The sequence below is a fragment of the Anser anser genome (genome assembly GCF_964211835.1).
Source record: "Anser anser genome assembly, chromosome: 6".
In the NCBI taxonomy this organism is placed as follows: domain Eukaryota; kingdom Metazoa; phylum Chordata; class Aves; order Anseriformes; family Anatidae; genus Anser; species Anser anser.
In genome coordinates, this window is record NC_139726.1 from 18,084,800 (window position 1) to 18,105,657 (window position 20,858).

At 35.9% G+C, this 20,858-nt stretch overlaps 1 protein-coding gene across 6 annotated transcripts in view; it reads right to left on the minus strand.

Annotated features, from left to right (window-relative positions):
• The window catches only part of DPP4 (dipeptidyl peptidase 4), a 39,199-nt gene that overhangs the window by 12,183 nt on the left and 6,158 nt on the right, over positions 1-20,858 (minus strand). For 5 of the 6 annotated variants that reach the window (XR_014585735.1, XR_014585736.1, XM_083840823.1 and 2 more), the window contains 17 exons: positions 18,948-19,037; positions 18,317-18,411; positions 18,123-18,197; positions 16,614-16,666; positions 16,441-16,513; positions 15,116-15,236; positions 14,536-14,696; positions 12,524-12,624; positions 9,419-9,554; positions 9,226-9,270; positions 6,400-6,504; positions 6,229-6,296; positions 5,993-6,046; positions 5,407-5,531; positions 4,289-4,336; positions 3,687-3,785; positions 1,655-1,724 (listed from right to left, as the gene is read on the minus strand). Coding sequence is in view for 4 of the 6 variants with exons in the window: in XM_083840823.1 (XP_083696949.1) it covers positions 1,655-1,724; positions 3,687-3,785; positions 4,289-4,336; positions 5,407-5,531; positions 5,993-6,046; positions 6,229-6,296; positions 6,400-6,504; positions 9,226-9,270; positions 9,419-9,554; positions 12,524-12,624; positions 14,536-14,696; positions 15,116-15,236; positions 16,441-16,513; positions 16,614-16,666; positions 18,123-18,197; positions 18,317-18,411; positions 18,948-19,037 (1,519 nt within the window). In the remaining 2 variants the exon portion in view is untranslated. The remainder of the gene's footprint in view (positions 1-1,654; positions 1,725-3,686; positions 3,786-4,288; positions 4,337-5,406; positions 5,532-5,992; positions 6,047-6,228; positions 6,297-6,399; positions 6,505-9,225; positions 9,271-9,418; positions 9,555-12,523; positions 12,625-14,535; positions 14,697-15,115; positions 15,237-16,440; positions 16,514-16,613; positions 16,667-18,122; positions 18,198-18,316; positions 18,412-18,947; positions 19,038-20,858) is intronic. The other variant, XM_083840824.1, reaches the window with a different exon arrangement.

The following is a 20,858-nucleotide window of genomic DNA, read 5'->3' on the forward strand; positions in this document are numbered from 1 at the left end:
ATTAAAAGGTTCAATAGGCAAAAATTATATAATATAATTTGGTAGCATTGTAATAAAGATGTATCTAAAAATTAACAGCTGCTTTCTTTGAGGAGTCATCTCTTGGTAAACAAAGGAAAAGGTTAACATTTCTGTTGTAATTAATTGCTAATTTTCAGTAATTTCCAGTTAGAAGAAAACATACCACCAAGAACAGAAATGCTTGAGGAAGAATGGACGAAAAAGCATGTGTTTGCAGTCTGTTTGACATGTCTTGTTTTATGCTTTTAGTTTGTTTCTCAGAATAGAAAAAAATGAGTAGAATAATAGTCTGGTCATTTGTTCACCTGAATGCGAATAACTCTCACATCTTAAATTCAGATTTAGGTCTGAAGGTCTGGTCAGCCCTCTCCAAGGAGAGTAAGGTCTTCAAAAAAACAGCAGCTTTCTTTTTCCCGACAAAAAAATGATTTTGTGAAAAAAAATATTTTTTTCATCTTTTTAACACAAGGATAGGCAAGCCATGGTAAATACAACTTTGTATTAGCTTATTTACCGGCTTGACCTGACATGGCTTATCTCACTTTCTTCTCTTACCCCTTGAATTTGATAAGCTGCAAGATAGTCATTTTACCAAAACGTAGAAAGCAGATACAACAGATATTTTGCAGAGTAAGGTGATGCTCCAGAAGCAGTCACAGACAAAAGACAATGGTTCTTGAGCTACTCACGTCTTCCTTACAATGCTGCTGCACAGCCAGCTCATACAGTAAACAAGCAGCAAAGCCAAAGCAGCTCCTTAGGTCTGCACCCTTCAGCATTTGGGCAATTACTGATGAGCGTCCATGCTTGCACATCATCACTCACCTCATACGGGACTGGCACTGAAGGTACACTTAAGGTGTTTAAACCTACTCAATTTTAAAGTTAAGGGCTTAGCACACTTCCTCCAGACTTCACAACACTGCTTATTGACTAATAGGTTCTCCCAGGATTTCACGTAATATTTTGAGGAAGTGAGACAAGCCAGGATTACTTGAGTTGATAAAGGAAAGGCTGTGCCCAATGTTTGAAAGAAAAAAGAAAAATACATCTTTGCTTTTCATCACAGACAAAAATCTAATTTGGTTTTCAGTTAGCAGATATACTTGGGTGAGGAAGGGGCTAAATCTTAAAACCTTATAATTATGACTTTTAAGGTCTCGAATTTAAGAAAAAACAACGAATACAATTTTGACCATAGGATGCAGTTTGCCAACACCAGTTGACAGTCAAACATCACAGAGAAAATGCAATGTCATACTTACTACTTTAGCGTTAAGATAAATAGCTTATTAAAGGTTTAATTTTGGAATGTAGTTTCATTCAAAATTATTCCTAAAGAACTCTAAGAGCAGAGAAGGTGGTAAGCTAACACTAACATCCTGGCTTTTAATTAAGATACAGAATATGCCTGCTTCACTGCCACCTGCAAAATAGGCACTTGTTAAACATTACATCATCTTACGGTACAGGAATCTATCACAAACTGGGATACACCTCATTTTCATTCTCTTAAAATTCCTTCAAGAAGTAATTGGGAAAGAACTGGCATGTTTTCTAATCTTATTAAGAGAATCTGAAGTACATGAAAGTGATTATTAACATGAAATTGCCACGTAACTCGAATACTCACACATCAAGGAGCAGAGGGTACTTCTTTGATGAATCAAAATGGGGAGGCAGTATCATTTGATACCACAGGTCTAAAAATGAAGAGAGTTTGACTTTGGTCAGTTCTCCAGTGAAAAAATTCAACATGCATTGTAATTTATACAAGGACATTTGAGTCAATTAAAAAATAGCTGCCTGAACCGTCCTAATATATAAAGGTTCCTAGCTAGTCAGTAATATTTTACAGCAAAGTTAGCAGAAAGTCTGAAACTGGAGTGTTTAAAATAATAATAATAATAAAATTTAGGAAATCAACATGCTGTCTTGTAGCATTATACACTTACATATAAAATTAGGTATGTCTGCAGTGGGAAATCTAACACTAGCTCACAAATGTTTCTCTACCCTATTTTTTCTCCAGCACTAAATTCTAAATATTAACCACCTACCAGATAGGTTTGCACAACAGTTTGCAAACCACCACAGAAACATACCCAAATATCTATTATTTCTCAAGCAACATTTTTCTGATTCCATCCATGTTACTTTTTGTACCAAAGGTGTCAGTGAGTTAGCTGATTATTTTAAATGCACACCAGGTAAGTTTTGCAATTGGCTTGATTGGTTGCTCATTGATTTTAAAATTATGGATACTGAAAAGGAAGCATGAAGTAATGATGATGGACCGCGCTGCATTAATGGCTAGAGTGCAAGTATTACAGGAATTTGTCCTGATATGAAAATACGAGACATCAAAACACTGAAAAAAATTGTAAGACTTAATTGAACATTAAAAAAAAAAATCACCTAACTTTTCCTTTTCCATCATCTGTGTACTCTATAGTCATGGGAATCATCTTTAATTTGATAAGTACATACATGGATTTGCAAGCAGACTCAGAACTTGAAGTAGGACTACATAAATGGACTTATTTCTCCTATTTGTGACATTAAAAATAGATTCCCCTTACCCAAAAGCTTTTACCCTGAAGAGATGAAGTAGTAAGAACAAAGAGGAATAAAAAGATGAATACACAACTGACAGCACGAAACCTCCTCTTTAAACCTCCATCTTGCCTGGAAGATTTCATCTTTAGCCCTAGTAAAAATGTGACTAAAAAGACAGAAAACACAAAGACAGTTATTAAATAAATAAGATAACAGCAGAAGGAGGGAGGCATCAAAAAGAACAGTTCACAATCATTGAGAGAAATCAATAAAGTTTGTAAAATATAATTTCATTAAGAACATTCATTTATCAGGAAGAAGTTTGTCATGAAGAGAAAAGCTAGTAGCAAAGGCTGGAGCAAGAACAGTTTAGACAGTACCAGGCCTACCACTGCCATTCTATCTGATGTTCCTCAGCCAAGGAGCATGCCAAGGAAGCATCTGTACCCAGACACGCAAATATAAGCACTATTAGCAAAGTGTTACTGGTTCATTTTCTAACATTTCATTATTCAGAAGTTGGTGCAATCTTGAAGCATGAACATGCTTTCAACAATGTGACTATTCAATCAAAATATTCTCCAACAGAAAGTCAAAGGTAATCTTGAAGTGTAGCCTAAATAGTTTTGCAAGCTTTCCCCTCTTACGTTGCATGTTCATTTTTCAATAATAACTGTATTTCTCCTCCACTGTCCCCACCTGCTGTAACCAACCAAATAGATTTGTGCCTGTAAATTAAGACTTACTTGAATACAGAACTTAATTTAACATGCTTATTAACTTTGTGCCCCCCCTTTTAAAAAAAAAAAAAAAAGTTGGTGGTAGAGACTGCTATTTTTCAGGTAACTGTCACTGAAGAAAGGGGAGCTAAGCCACATCATGAAAATATCCAAGATACTATGCTATGGGAAAAAAAAAAAAAAAAAGAAGCCTATTTTAGATCAGAATGTTTGGGGATTAAAAAAAAAAGAAGTCTTGCCTCAAAGTATGGAGTAACTGCAAAAATATTTGCTACACCCATCCTTTCTGTCATGCTTTCTAGCATAGGAGCTTGAAACACTTCGTGAAATGGGGAGAAAAAAGTAAAGTGTGTTTTTTGAACTTACTGTATCCACCTACAGTAATGAAGTCAATTTTTTTTGAAGGCATCTGAATATCTTTCAATGAATTGTCCAGTTCAGTGTTATTTTCCAAGTACCTGAGGACTAAACGACAGACTTAATAAGAGTCAAAGAACAAACACTTTATTTTCAAATATGTTACTCGCTAATTATGAACCACTTTAAAATTCAATTTGAAAAGATGGCAACCTACTTTGCAGTCTCAGTTTACTGCAGTTTTTGTTTTTCTTCTCATAATTCAATGTTTATGGTATAGTTTTTCTTCAGTAATTTAGCAAAGTTTCTGCATTTTCCATCTAACTGCAGTTTCACAAAAAATGAACAATTATGCAGTAAATAAGACATGCATTACTTACTGTTTTCTAGCACAATGTAAAATAATGTTAAATAATGTACAAATAAATGCATGCTGAGCTATATAGTTTATCCTTTTGGTAAACTATAGTAGAGAAAGAAAGGGTAAATTTCATTTCAGACAAAACCGAGATGTTTTAATTATTATACTAAGCAATGAGAATAAAATCAAAATAAATTTCCAATGCAAGTTCCTGGTTTAACACAAATCATATTTTAAGACAATCTCACACCTTGGTCATCACTGCTTCTGTGCAGAGTAGACATGGGCAGGCCAGGACCTGTTAACAGAGCACAAAACCTTAATGTTTGCACGCAGTCTCAAAATAAAACTCTCAAAGTAATTGGAAGTCGGGGAATCACAAAGGCTCAGGACGCATTTCCATCCAATCTGCAGAGACTGCATTTTCAGTTATTGGGGTCCAAACTCAAACCACAGCATCACATAAAATATCCAAACTATTTTGCAGGCAAACCATGTGATTGTGAGGTACTGAGGTACATATTTTTCAGGAGGAAATTTTAAGGAAGATTTTGTTTTTCCCCACCCTCTGATTAATTTATCCCTTTTACCTAGTACAAGCACTTACAGGTCAGAGACAGACTGCAGTCCCAGTGCATAACATATGTTTATACTCACTGGATTCTTTGAACAGCACTACCTATCTTAATTTTGTTCCCACAGAGAACTTCCCTTCACCCAGCCTATTGCTTGCCTTGCCCTCAGATCCTCCAGTTTGCTTCTACCAGCAGAGCTCTCCATGCACAGCACATTCCCTCAGATTGCACAACTGTGTGCAGTGCTTTATAGGAACAGCCTGGAAAAAAGAAGCAAGTTTTCCTACAGAGCACTACCAATGACTTCCAGTCTGCAAATGACTCACTGGCAGAGAAATTTCCATCTATTATCTGGCCCTGAAGTAAGGCTTTACTTCCCTTTGTCACAAAACAACTGTGATGAAGGAAATTTAATCTGAAGGATATGCTGGTTTTGCTCATTCAACATGCTCTGTAGTAGATGCAGTTCACTATCGTTTTTAGAACGTTGCACGTGGCATCTATTATAAGGGCAGCGCCTGAGGAGATTCAGGCTTGCACAAAGGACAGGAATGTTTTGTCACCCTTTTCAGGTCCATTAATGGATCGGACTATCATTTTTTTAACCTTGTAATTGTTATTAAGGTGCTTTTAAGCCTAGGATGGAGTATGTTTTTCTGCTGCCAATGCATCTATCCAATGATATCAACACACATAATTGTTACACAGCGCGTATCAAGATCTTGACGAAGTGAACTTCCCCACCCAACTAAACAGCGAGTCATGTTTGTCAATTAATTTTGGATGTACTCACCATGACAATCTAGCTGATAATACTGTGCATCGTTGCTGAAGGACACAGAATAATACCGGCATCTTTCTTGATTCAGATCACAGCTAACACATTTAGTAGAATTTGGACTGCTTTCCAAGAGCACTCTGCAAAGTAGATGAGCTTCATTTCAGAGATAAAAGACTTTTTTTTTAAACTGTGCTAAACAAAAATATATGTTTTTAAATAAGATGACAATGAAATATGATACAATTCAAAAGCAAAGCCCTTATTGACATAAATAACAGATAAAGCAGACTAATTTTTTGTGTTTAGTTAATACTGGAATTATCATAGCAAAAGTAAAGCATGAGAGGTTTTCTTTAGGGGCAGGTTGCTTAAGGATTGTTGCTTCTTTCCACAATTTCCCTTTATCAACTAAATTTACAGAAAAATACTATTTTTTTTTTTTTTTTTACAGTTTATACTTCTATATTGATTTTAATTAAATATTGTATATGGAATCCCACATTAGACTATGAACATCCCAATCTTTTACTTCATAATACTTTTTCTTAAAATTTTTCACTAACAAGTTCTTACTCATACTGTAGAACACATTTCTTACTTATAAAGATTTCTTCCTCCTGGAATCCCACTGTTTTCATTACTAATGTAGTATCTAGAAGAGCAAAACATGTTGATTTTGGTGAAGTATTTAAAATACATTACAATATTTAAAGGATTATCTCACATGTTTAGATCAGATTTTTACTAAATTAAATAGCACCTGCTTGTTCTCCCTCCTACTTGATTGTTACAAGACCTCCTGATATGAAGCCATATATTACTTACAATACTTACAAAAAGTTATTGGTTACAGCTGCTATGCTGATTACTTCCCATTTTCCTGTAGTAATAGGTACTGGAGCCTGGAGGGGGAAAGAAAGGCAAGATAAAAACTAGAACATGAAGATCCTTCATCACCAGCAGAAACACAAGTCAGAAGTGGCAGTCCTACAACTTCTAGCTTACCTCTGAGCCATTTATGTAATGGATATGCTTGTATCCTCCTGCATTGCTGAAGACTTTGTAGTAGGTAGTATTGTCGGGTGCAAAGTAAGGGACAGATGGCTGAAACTTGAACACCAGAGAGATGTCTATTAAAGCAAACAACAAAACTCCAAAACCAAAATGATAAATTTAGGTTTTGATATCTCTAAACAGAAGTTTCAATACTTAAAACAATATTTCACTGAGATATTTTGCCTGCTGACTTAGTAGGTAGAACCTGCAGCTACTACCCTGACAGTAAAAACACTTAAAATATTTCCTAGCACCTTAGGGGCAGAATTTCCCAAGTATTAATCCTCTGGTAATGATGGATGCCCTTCCTTACCTCTCTTGAAATTGAAGTACAACAGCTGTTCCTTGTTTCCTAAAATGATAGGAAACAATACATGCTTCTACCTTTAAAGTCATTGCTTTATTCTGTTCAACATGAAGCTGTGCCCTATAGCAATGTAAACACTGCGAGCACATTTTCTTTGAATTTCCCTTTTAAAACACACATTTGTGAACACATCTTTGAACTTTGAAGTTTTTTTTTTTTTTTTTAAGCTTGACAATAAAAAAAATCCCCCCTTTTTCAAAGAAAACAAGATGCTTTTCAAGAGGATATTTTACTAGGAAGTAGGTGATTACAAAACACCAGAGGAGCAAAACTGGAATGATATGTTCATGAAGGAGCTATCCAATTATCAATTTGGAGGGATGGAAATGAGTTAATTCCTTCTACTGACTGTATTTTGGATATGCTCCACATGGTAAAGAGAAAAACAGGAATTAAACTGAGTCAAGTGAAATAAAAGCTATTTCTGTAATATGTGTACAAAACATCTAAACATTAATTAGCCAATAGACTCATCACCATCTCTCTGAGATGTTATACCCATTTTTGAAATGAAAAGTGAAACAGAAGGATAAAGTGACTTGCCTCCGGTCACTCCGTAAGCAATGACAAAACTTGAGACACCCTCACAGACATTCTCCAGACAGTCTCACCTTCTTTCCTAGCAATATTTTTGCACAAAACACCCTGACAAATACTTTGCTAATTTCTCTCCTACCACAGTCTTGCTTTTTCACAGGGTGACTTTCCTTCAACTCAACTAGCAAGCTCTAACTTAGCTCATGAACTGGAAACCTTACTGCAGTAACACAGGCTGTGAAAGTTCTGAGCATTCTTAAATTAAGTAAAATTTCATCTCTATTTTTTGAAAAAGAAAATACTTGGGATATAAAGAAAGAAAGAAGTACATGTTTTATGCATGTATACATAAATGTGTACATAAAACATATGAAATGTATATAAATACATGTGTATATACACACATGCATACATATATGTTATCTATTTTAAAACATGCCTTATCAGTCAAGTATCATTTTATCATCTGTAAGTAGAAAGAATAGTAAGGCATAAGGATATCTTTCTTATCCACTCTTCAATCCTCCCTACTTTCCACTCCCTTCTCAAATCCAAGAACCATACAGTGAGATTATCTTTTCCTTCCAACAGCTCCTAAGATGTGGGCTGTCTCTTTAAAAGAAAGAAAAAACCAACAACCTAGTTTAATGGCACAGACTCGCATTTTGCCCTCTCATTTTGCACAACTGTTTACAAAGTCTGCAGCTTGATCATCACATTGTCTAATTGTGAAGCCTTTGCTGCAGAGAAGCAAAATGTGTCAGCGCTAAGGCCTTCCTTTCCATATCAAATTTGACAGCAGGTGGGTTGATCTCTCATCTTCATACTGCGGATGATTTCATCCCTGCTGTTGCCTCCCTCTTTGCATTTCTTTAAACTTTCATTTTTGACTTCAAAAGTGAATTAGTGACTAAAGCATAATCAGTGTGTGGAAAATGCGGGAGTGGAAAGTGTACTCTGTGTTCTCATCAAAAACTCTAAAACTCATTTCTCCCTCCAAGTCTGAACTTTTGCATCTCTGCTTCACTTCCCCCAGATCTTCTGTGTAGTTCATTAGGTGCCTACTCTTTACCATGTACAAAAGGATTGAGAGGCAGCTTGGAAAACATCATCCAGACAGTAGCAATTGCTTTGGCAGAAGTGTATGAAAATTTTAATCTGGTCAGCTGTATGCATCTTGTCCCCAGTTCTCTCCAATGGATATTTGGGGTTGAGGAAAAATATAAATAAATGTACAAACAAACAAAACAATAACAAAAAGGAAAACAAACAAGGAGAACCTGGAATTGTTTGTTCCTGAACAAACCAGGGAGAACCTGAAACACTAAAATTGACTCTTGTCCTCTAAACCTCTCCTCCGATTCAATTTGAAGGTTATAGGATACATTTCTTAATGTTTTATCCCCTAGATCATTCTGGAGGTGGCAGAAAGACTGGATAGCAGCCAAACCAGCATAGCCGACAACTCTCCCAGTATAAATTGAATTCTGAATCTTGGCTCCTGTACCCTCCTAACTACCACTACTGAAGTAATAGGTCAGAATTAAAAAGGAGTCTGGAAGGAGCACTCTGCTTTTTGGCAAACTGAACATGATGCACAGGTCATGGAGGATGCAGTTACAGCTCAAGCCCACAGCGCACTGTCAGCCCAGCCTAGGGAGTTCTGAAAGCCATACCCACAACAGTTTAAAAATGGGAGTGGGGATGTGTTATGACTGTTTAAGACCATCTTTCCTATGTAGGTAAAATGAAATGAGTGAACGGATCAGACCTGCACACAAGAGCATTGCAACTGGTAAGAAGCTCATAAGAAAATTTCTTAATTATCAGTGTTATTTAACATGTTGCAATTTTAGAAATTGAACACTCACTCTGCCAATCCAGCCAGTTGTACTTTCTTCCGTACGTTGTTTTTCCTAAGAAAGACAAAACAAACAATCCCACAACATTTATGTTTATTTTATAGCAGCCTATGTTTCTACAAATATAAATATACAGAGATACTCCACTCCTATCTAGTCTCATTTATCAAACATTGTGACTCTCCCACCTCAGTTTTCTTACCTGTGGACATGTCCAATTTCTAGTAGTATTTTCAAAGTCACAGACTGTGAGGACTGAAAAATTCTGAATTCTTCTGAGCCACTGCAGACAGATCCTTTCATCTGTCACCCACGTTACAACGCTCAAATAATGATCCCTGAAAACAGCAGTAGCATTAAACGTTTAAAATCCTATCTGTAATAATATATTATACAATAGCATTCAGTAATTCAGTGAATGAAACTCATCTGGCTATTTTCATTTCAATGTATTCTTCCAAGTATAAACACTGATGCAAACCTAATTGTGGCATTTTTGTTGTTGTCAATTGTTTTTGTTGTTAGCAGATGCATTGGTTATTATTATTCATACAAAGAATGCAAAAGAATTATATAGTTTGTACATACATACTTCCAGGAAGACTGCAATTAAATCCTAGCAGCAAGATCACTATTCTCTAGTGCATGAAATAACAGCTACTCCAGACAGTCCATACATGGACTTAATTAAATGTACTGTGTGTATCTAAAGGAAATTCTTCTTAATATTATTTTGTACAGGCCTTGTATTTTGGAATTTTAATCTTTGCTGCATTAAGTTGATTGCTGCTAAGCACTTGAAGCAATACATATCTTAGTTCAATTTAGTACTTGCTTCCATTAGTTAGAATGGAAGGAGAGATTACACCAACAACAGATATTACTATTTGAATATTTTGCTTTTATCTTTAGAATAACAAATAGTTGACATGAAGTACTGGACTATCCAAAAAACAATAATAAAAAAACATGTATCATTTTCTTGAATATTCTTGCGTATTATTTTTTAAAAAGTACCACATAAAATTTAGTGATTTGTTTACCATTACGATCTGTTAGATGTACTCTTCTTTTCTTATTTTAGATCTCTCTTATCTCCTAGAAGCCTTATGAACTAAAATAAAATAAACCTCCCCTCCAAGGCAAGTATGCATTTTCAACCAGAATTTGCACATTTGACTTAGTTCCAAGTTCATGTTCCCTTTTTCCCAAAGTTAGTTAACAAAAATGCGTGGGAAGTTTTGTGAGAGTGAATATCTTCATGATCATAAAATGGGGGAAAGAGAGAAGAGGAAAAAAAAAAAAAGAAGTGGGAAAAAAAGTGGAAAAGACTACAATTAACATGGATGGATTAAAAATATATGCCAACCAGTTACAAGCCACTTTTAGGTTCATTTCTAGATTGCAGCTTTGAAATCATGCTTGAAAAAGGTCTACTTTTGCATTTATATTTGACTGGTAGATTTATAGGACATTTAACATGGCTGCTGTCAGTGGCTTCAATGAGAGTAATAGACCAATAATATTACAAAAGATCTCTGCAGGAACTTGTTTGGAAAACAAACAGTGGTTTCTCTTGATTTGTAAAAGGGGAAGTAGCTGCACAGTTTTTGTTGCTTCAAAGTTAGGTAAGTTAACATTTATAGATACTAGTAATGGTTTAAAAATAAAAAAAAAAGGTAGGTTTAGATTAGATATTAGGAAAAAACTCTTTACTCAGAGGGTGGTGAGGCATTGGCACATGTTGCCCAGAGTAGCTGTGGATGCCCCATCCCTGGAAGTGTTTAAGGCCAGGTTGGAGGGGGCTTTGAGCAACCTGGTCTAGTGGAAGGTGTCCCTGCCCATGGCAGGGGGATTGGAGTTGTATGATCTTTAGGGTCCCTTCCAACCCAAACCATTCTATGATACTAGAAATCATCCAACAGATAGGATGAACAGTAAAATAAAATAAAAGGAAACAAACAACAACAAAACACAAAAGGAGAGAAATGCTTGTAAGTATAATAAATATTTTAAGTTTATTACAGAGATTAGGAATGCACCTTCAGTTTTCAACAACCCATGAAATATAAATTCGCAATTAAGTCAAAGAATACATTACAGCAGTTTTGCGTAGCCCTTCCTCATCTGCTGCTTAGAAAAGATATTCCTGCAATCACCACCCAGAGTTCTTTACTCTGATGACTTGTTATTTTTAGGAAAAATCATTTCAGACAAGAAGCATTCATTGCCTTCATCCTCGTGTTGACCAACAAGAACCCCCTGTACCCGTGATGCCAAGTAGTATTTAAATGCTGCATGGGTTTCATGCTGGCCATTCACGCAAAAAGTGACAGGTTTCATCTACCATCCTAAAGCAGCAAAACAATGTCATTCCAGATTTTGGGAGCTTTCTTTGTCAATAAAACATCCTAATAAGGGTACAGAACAACATTCACAGAAACTTGTGTATTTCAGTTAGTACAGAGATGTTATACTGTGGTGAGGACTGATATGAAATACCATCGACATTCCAATTATAACTTTTTGGTCATCTAGTACAAAATGCAGCTTTATGCACTACCTAACAGGCCTGTTCCCCCCCCCCCAAGTTTATCAATATAACCTGCGATTGCTTCCACACCAAACATCTTCATAAGTGCAAACCTCTAAAAAATCATTAAAATGCTGTTAAAAAGAAAAAATAAAAACCAAGATCTAGGATACCAATTCCCATATGCATGCATTTTAAATCAATTTAGCTGCTCTTCACAAAATACATTTATATCATGTTGTGCATTTCCAGTGGCATTTTGAGAAATACAATTTTCCATTTACTTTGAGAGGTGCTGGTTTTCACCATGTTTCCAAAGAAAACAAACATTTTAAGTATAAATCGGAAGACAACCATGATACCTTGCCTCAGCAAGAAGTCTGCTTCCAATGAAATCAAATCTTCACTTTCCATTAAGTTTTCTTTTTTTTTTATTTCCAGTGAATTGGAATACATACATTATAATTTGATTATACCAAAACTTGCTCACATTAAAGTTGTACTGTGAAATGACTTCACCATAGTTAGACTCCACTGAGTGTGATGAGCCAAGAACTTGTCACATTCTGAATATAACATACATGGAATATGCCATCTATATATAATCACTAGGAGGATAATCTGTGTGCAGATTTTCTCTGGTAAATCTTGTTGCTACCAGAGCCTCATGACTGGGTAAAATGACAATATAAACTGAAGATAGGGTAGTCACACATAAAAGCTCCTCCTCTTTCACCAAAGGAAACATGCAAACATTCAACCAAAATTTCTTACCCTGATCTTATTTCTGCAGGTGGAGAAATTTCAGCAGAGTCAAAACTAGGAACCAGGGTATTCACAATGAAGAATTGCACTGTTGGATTTTTAGCTCCTGCCTAAAAATAAAATGTTTCATTGTACTTTCAAAAAGAGAATATTCCTGGCAAAAAAAAAAGTTTGAAACTATAGACGAATGAAATTACTACACACAGTCAGGTAGAACCAACTAACTTCAAACACGTGAAAAGACGGATTCCCAAATGCAGTTTTTAAGGTAAATATATAATTTACCTTTATTTAAAAAAAGGAAGTGCTAGCTGTATAATTCTATATAAGACTACTACATTTAGAAACATTCATAATTACACAGGACTTGCTGTACCCACAGCAATATTTGACCGTGTCTTGTCTCACATGCCACACAATATCTAGTAGTGAATCAAATGCTATGCTAACAGACAGAAAAGTGATTCTTCATGGAGACTGATACCTTACGTTAACTGATTATATGATAGCCACCTATACCACGATCAAAGCTGTGGCTGCAGCACATACCCCACTATTTTTAATGTAGTGCTAATAGGTTCTAACAGCCATGTAACCGTGTCACTAAGGGCTTCTTCTCTAGAAATACAAGTTAGCTAGCTAAGTCCTCATAGTAACAGTTAACTAGCTGTAGTTGACCTATCTTCAGAAGTCAGCAATACTCCAAACAGTAAGGGTTTGCAATACAAGGTGCTACTTAATTTGGCAGTTCATTCCACACCTGCTACACCTACGTCTCTTCACAGGCAGCATGCTCAGGGCAGAGTCCCTGTGGTTATCAGTGAGCCCAGCTGCTTGCTGTGACCACCAGTAACTCCATGTGGAGGAGGCTCCAAGGAGACAGGCAAAGGCAACATGATCATGAAGACTGGGAAAGGCTAGGGAGAGACCTAACACAGCTGCTACAGAGAAAGCTGAATTCAGCACAAAGGGGACTAGAGGGTGGTTTTTACTCCAGATAAACATCTGAATCAGTTGAGTGGATCAGCTGCCTCTATCAGCTGTTTTGCCCGTTAATCAAGAGTGCAACTATCCTCCTGAGCTGGCCAGATCAGCACAGAGAGAGATACATAGGTATCTTTCCCCATCACAGAATAGAAAAAGCAGTGAGCAGAAAGAGCTGAACAAAGAGATGGGCTTGAGCTGGTTTCAACCCATGTGTTCCTTCCTGGCAACTGGGGATGCCCAGCATTATAGCAGTGCGCTTATTATAGAGACCAGTAATAAGAACCTTATTTGTATTGTGATTTAGCAGTGCAGTGCAACTGTTGTACTCAAAGTGCAGTTTGTAATTGCATTATGTCTTAAGTGTATTGCTGCATCACTCTGCTAAATCAAAACGCCATGGAATGTCAGATAACTTCAATAGGTAAATGTTGTACTAAACATTAAGCACTCCATGTGTGGAATGTCTGAAAGAACACGCCTGCAGCATATTGGACTCTGACACTCACACCATTTAGTCCAGTGCCAACTGTGCCATGAGCAACAGGCACAGTCACATGGAGGGAAGAAGCAGCTGCATGCACAAAAGTTTTCACTCAGCAAAAATTGAAAGAGCTTTAGATATGGGCAAAGACATTCTGTCAGCAAATTCTTCCCCTTCGTCCCAACATAGGAAGCATACAAGAACTAAAAAAACTGCATTGGTTGAAGATTTCATTCTTAATACCATGCACAACACTAATATAACATGCAACTGCCAAATGCTTTTACCTAAGATCTCTCATTATCTCAACACCTACTTGCCACCTCTCAAAATTTTTGTGGTGAAACAACAAAACATTATTATTATTATTATTTGCTTTCCCCTGGAGAGAATAAATACTTTAATATTGCCAGATGCTGTTGACTTCAGAAAGAGTAATCACAGCAAGCTGTTGAGGAGAGACAGACAATATTTTCATTAGCAGAAACTGATTAAATGAGACTACTCCCTTAATGAAACTGCTGAACAACTGTGTTAAATAAATAACACAGACCTTGGGATATGGAATTCGAATGGTCTTTGGATACTGCAAGGTGTCTTCAGAATAAAAGGAATACTCTATAACAGGAACTTCTGTATCGTTAAATGATGCATATGCCACAAAATTGCCATTTGGAGACCACCACAGAGCAGAATGTGTGCCAAACATTTCCTCTGAAAGAGATGCAAATGCATTTAAATTACAATTGATAAGTTGGCTCTTATATCTGAAGAATTGTTCTCATTAGTTTTTAATGGGATTTTTTTTTAATTGAAGTACCAAAGCACAGAATGCTTGTTGGAGTTCTGAAATGAGAAAAAGATCAATGCTCATAATCTATCACATGAAGCTAATTCACACACTATGATTTCTAGTGACCTGCTGCTAGTTAAGCTAACTCATTTCTGTTCTTAGATACACTAATGAGATATAAAGCTCAGGTAAGGATACATGGTTCTGTGAAAATGCAGACTTGCATTATTTTGAACTTTTCGATGATAAGAAATGAGATATAACAGTTATAATAAAATAGGTATAACAAAATCAAGTTTTTGTATTAACATGCAAAGTAAATTGTGCTTGATGTAGTTACCTTCATAAACCCAATCTGGTATTCCATTGAAAATTTTATTTTCTTCTCCATTGTTAGTGATTTGCACAGGTGCTGCTGTTGGTGAAGCTTTTATATAAATATTATTATTCCAAACATATGCCTGCAAAACATCATTGTGATAATGATTTCTGTTACAGTAAATCTGCTCCCTACCTTTGCCACGTTTAGTGGGCTATTTACTTTCACTTCAGATGGCAAAAGCTGTCTTTTGAATTTGCATTTGGCCAAACATCACTGATACTTAACAAACACTAATTACTAAAACAAAGCAAGTATAGCAACATGACTTTATGCCAAGATGGAAACAAACAAACAAACAAAGAAAACACAAAAGACAAACAACCCCACACCAAAACCCAAAAAAACCCACAAACTAGCTTGTTTAAGTGACACTATTATCGTGTCAAGAAAGCCTTCCTATTAATTTTCCTTTTGAGATACAAGCTTATTTTAGTAGTTTTTTTTGTTTGTTTTTACTTATTTGTCCCTCAAACAAAAGAATATTTTGGTAAAACATTGATGAGAGTTTCAGAATCGCTAATAGATCTCCAAAGATGGCGTATTTCTGAGTAACACTCAGAACTCCTTTATATTTTTGGCATCTGCCTCCCTTTCCAATCCATTTTTCCCTAACAACTGAACAACACTGTTTTATTCTAGAGCTTCTCTCTGAGATGCAGAAAGCTCTTTTCAACATCCTTTGCTGCTGTGGTTGGGCTCCATAATCTCTATACTACAAGCAGTAAGAATGCATAAACACCATATCTCTTGTGACTGCTCTTTAGGTCAGATTCAACATCCACATAGGGAATGCACAAGCCTTACAAACACAGTGGCTATCAAAACTACCATGGATTGAGGTGGAGATTAAGAAGAAAAGGACTGTGAGAAAGAGTACAAGGAGAGGAGATTTTGATCCTCTAATCCCTGTTACATTTGTCTATCAAATAAGGTTTCATTGTTTTAATTAGGAGATAAAAGCCACAGTGATGAGTAAGTAGACAGCCATAATGCTGCTGTCTTTGAAAGGCGTTAGCTACTGCCTGCCACTATAAAAACACTAAGTTCCTGTGCAGACTATGGGCCACTACTACTTTCAGGAATGCCTTTTCATCAAAGAACAAAACTCACAGAGGGATATTTGAATATTTCTAGCAACTGTAGCCAGTCAATTTGGAATCTAGTTCAGCTACTTTATCTAGGAGTAGGTAAGTCCAAAAAGCCCAAGGGCACAATTAATGTGAGCTTCTATGTCATGGATACAAAAATAAACGACCATATAAGTTTCACTTATCCTTACTGACCAGTTTGTGACCAACAGGAGACCAGGAAATATATTGTGTATTATTATGCAGTGGTGTTTCATCTAAGATAGAACTGGAAAAAACAGAAACAAAACACAACTAAGACAAATCAGTAAAATGTCATTTCATTGAAAAATACTATTAAAATTATATCTCAGGCAAAAATTACTAACCTTGTATTGAAATCATAGATGTAGTATGAAGCTGTGTAGGAATGCCTCCACAACTGCAAAAGAATTAATTTAATATTAAGAAAACAAAAATGTCACCAGGACACAAATCTTTTACAGCTTGAATTACCACTGAAACCTGCCTCACATTTCTGCTTAAGACAGATATAACACAACGAAACTACACAAGTAGTAAGCCTCCATAAGGCTTAAGAAAAGACTAAAGAATCACTGCTGCTCTGGGGTCATCACTTAAAGTACTATGATAGAGGCCACTGACTGATTAAGTGCGGAAATACGGAGGCCAGAGATGCTGAAGATTTTCAGAAATTCTTGTAACTATATGGCAGACTATCAAAGCTATCCACAGTTAATCCCTCTCCTTCTGCCCTACTGGCACAATTGCCTTCTGCCTCCTTTTACAATAATATTGAATTATTTAACATAACATCCTATTGTTTAGTAGTCCTCACAAGTCCCAGCAGTATTTCTGTAGCAGTTCCTGGGTTCCTATTTCCATTCATATTGTCACAGAAATAAACCCTTTCTCCCAGAAACCTTCTTCTTGAAGTCTGTATCACTGGGGGCACTTACAGAGACAGATGATGATGATAATGCAGACACATTTAAATGTACTCACTATGAGGAGCTGAAGAGGTTTGATTTAGCCCACGGTGTTGACATGCTACAATAATGCTACCTTCTATGATAGTTCTTCAAGATTTGTAAGAAGATATAAAACAATATCTTAGTACTACACAACCAGATGGCTATTACATAAGAAGTGTCCACATCCTCATGATTCATTTTGTTACTCTCTTTTCTTGCAATAAATATTAATAACAACAGAACTTTCAATCCTACTACTACATAAAGGTTAAAAGATGGCTTCAGCATTAAAGTAAAATTAACTCTTACGATTGCAACAAATAAAATATAATAGAACAAATCATGAGTGGAGGAGATGTCTAGGGTAGCTGGAAAAGTGTAAGACTTTTGTGACTTGCTGTTACATTGCTGTCAATGTAACAAGTCTACACATACATAGCATATATATATACAAGCTTATGCATGCAGCCTGTCACCTCCCTGCTTCTCCTTTACCCACACAACTCCTTGGACACTCACACCTGTCTACCATTCTAGCTTATCTCCCCAGATTAACCCTCCAGCTTCATTCTCCATATATCTTTCCATCCACTATCTTTTTATCTGGCTTTACTCACACAGTCATTTCTCTTCTGCCAAGCTCACAGGTCTTTGATACCCTTCTCTTCTAGTTTCCAAGCCTGATGCCTCTAGGCAGTCACTATCAATCTCCTCCCTCTTCTCTTGTCTGTTTAGACTTCAGTGTTCCCCTACAGACATCCATCTTATTCATCTAAACTCATGCATTTCCCACACACTCTTTCAGCCTCCACAACCCCTACTTCCAAGACCATCTTCTTGCTCAGTTGTTTCCAAACCTTCACTTCCCGGTTTCATTCTGAGAGAATTAAATTCTATTTGTACCTTTGTATAGCTGTACTGCAGAAGAGCAAACTTTTGGTCAGGGGACAATATAACCGTGGTTGCTTTGTACTTGTCCTGTCAACAAAGAGCGAAGAGAACATATTAAGCACTGATTCCAGAGAAAAGCATAGAACAAAATATTAAATTTAATACCTTCCCCAAAGTCTGCATATATTAAATATAAGCCAACATACTAATGTTGTATTTGACAAGACTATGGAGGATGTTCCAGTAGCAGCATCGAAAAGTCGGATGTCCCCATTAGCTGTTTTGTGAAGATACTGATTTCCTAAAAGAGCAAGAGAGATACCAATAAACAATAAGTAAAATGTTCATCAGTCATTTATCTTTTTTTTTTGTTGTTAAGCAGGAAATAAATTTTAAAAATATGGTCAAAATTTTCTTTCCATCTTTTGTAATGAAAGGATGCTTATAGCACAAGAATGTTCACAAAATTGGGCTGACAGCCTCGACTTTTTGGCACCTCTTTCCCTTGGGGTACTAGGCATACCCAGCAGGAAAAGAGCTGTGCATGTCCCTGTTTCCTGATACACAGGAAGCTGACACTTCACAGAATGACACACTTACACACAGAAGTAAATATGAGTAAATATGCTTTTTTAGCAATATGAGAATATAGTTCAACATGAACACTATCATGTATTTAAGGAAAAGAAATCACAACTCTTTGAGCTATGCACCATTCTGTAAAAGTACCATTAAATAACTGAACATTTTTTCAGGATATATTAGTCATTTCTGAGTATTGTGTGTTTATGGTAGTACATTTTCTTCGGATTCATGCTATGTATAGAAATAAATTACCTGAAATCCACTGCAAATTGTGTGTTTTGTACTGATAGTCACTGTTCAGGTAATTCTCTAGGGTGTATGTTCTTCGTGAATCAGTACTTTCTGAAAGAAAGAGTGACAGAAAAGAGGTTTTGGTGTTATTACAACTTGTTCCACTCCAGCTTCCTAACCTGACCACTAAAATAAGTGTCTTTTTTTGCTGGTTATTGATGTGTTTTAACTGACCAGGTGTGAAGCACCAGCAGTGAGAAGGCAATAAAGCTTTACTGCAAGATAAATTCATCAATCATAAACTAAAGGAATATTGATGAGATCACTGAACAAACACAAAAATTATGAATGCCTTTTCTCTGTTGGTATTTTATTTTAGGATACACTAGAGCTGGTATCCTTGGATTTAATAAAAATACCTGTTTGACAGTGACAAAATAAACAAAATACACTTATCCTTCTTATCTCAGGAAATATATGTATGTACTCCTCAAAAATTGAAAAGAAGCGATCTTAGTGCCTTTCCCCTCTATGCTCACACATTGGAACTTAGCTGCAGAACCCTGACTGCTAATGCTTGCATCAGACATTGACTGTGGGGTTGGTCACGTACAGCAAAGATGTACATGCTCATGTTTAAGAGTGGTGGACAGGCATGGCTGTCCAGTTGAATGATATGTGGCATCCATGGGAATAGATGTACAGCTCTTGAATGATATATTAAAATTAAGTGGCTGCTGTACTTTATTACATAAGACTTGCTGTTCCTGGTCCCAAATTCTTCCATAGTGAATCACCTATCATTAAACTTAAATTTCAGAAATATCTCACATGAAAAATCATTAAAATTGTCAATGAACATCTAATTAAAGAAAAAAAAACACTAATGCATACTGCTAAGTTTATAATGAAATAGCTGGTTAAATATTTATTCCTTTCTTGATGTGTTTTTCACCAAGGTATCTAAGTATTTTAATGATTGTTGTGACATCACTATTTTGACTGCAAAATTAAAACTAAGTAACTGGATTACTTTGAAAAGACTAGTGAAACTGAATCCAGTTAAACTTCTGAGATTGGTCATCAGCTCCAGTATGCCACCGTCATTTTCTATGAAAATATTTCATTTTTACTGGCTGTAGTGCAAAAGCTACTTATTCAAAGTTCAAAAGGTTCAAATAATATATTATATATATTTTTTGAAATTCAGATATGCAATTCTCTTCCTGCTTCCCCTCACTTTTTATTTATTTATTATTATTAGTTTTTTAAAAAACTGCTGTCATACAAATCTACACAGTAAAGAAGGGAAGCAATCTTTATTTCATTCAATCTTTATCATCATTCCTTTTTTTTTGTTACTATCAGTGCAAATCAAAAGATCCAGGGTAAAATCAATTGATAAAAACACTCCAGTACAGGTGTTCTGACTAATCAGTCAGGATAGTAACCTGCCCCCATCTATTTTGAGATTTCCAGTATTTTAGATACTTTTCAACAGACAGCCTCTTCTTTCAATATGCTGAAGAAGAAAAAAGAGTACAAATCCTTGGGGGGCGGTGGTAACAAAAAATACCTCAATGATTGCTGCAGGGTATCTTTCTGTAGGTTGAATAAATGTGACATATGGAACATGACAGGAAGACATTTATATTAGCTATTATGGTTTTATTTTTATTTCCAAACAATAAGCATATTACCCATATACAGCACAGACTGCACAGCCATTGCTGCAGTAAAAGTCAAGAGCCTAACAAAGCTTTTAGATTAAGATTGCTCATCAAAGGTTAAAAAAGAAATGCTTGCTCAGTTCCATGTGAAATTTGCCTGTTCTAAAAATCACCAGTCTAGATTTTCTGCTCATGATGTTTCCATGAGAATATTAATTTCTCAGGTTAATTATTCTATATTAACTGAATATTTAATTTGATG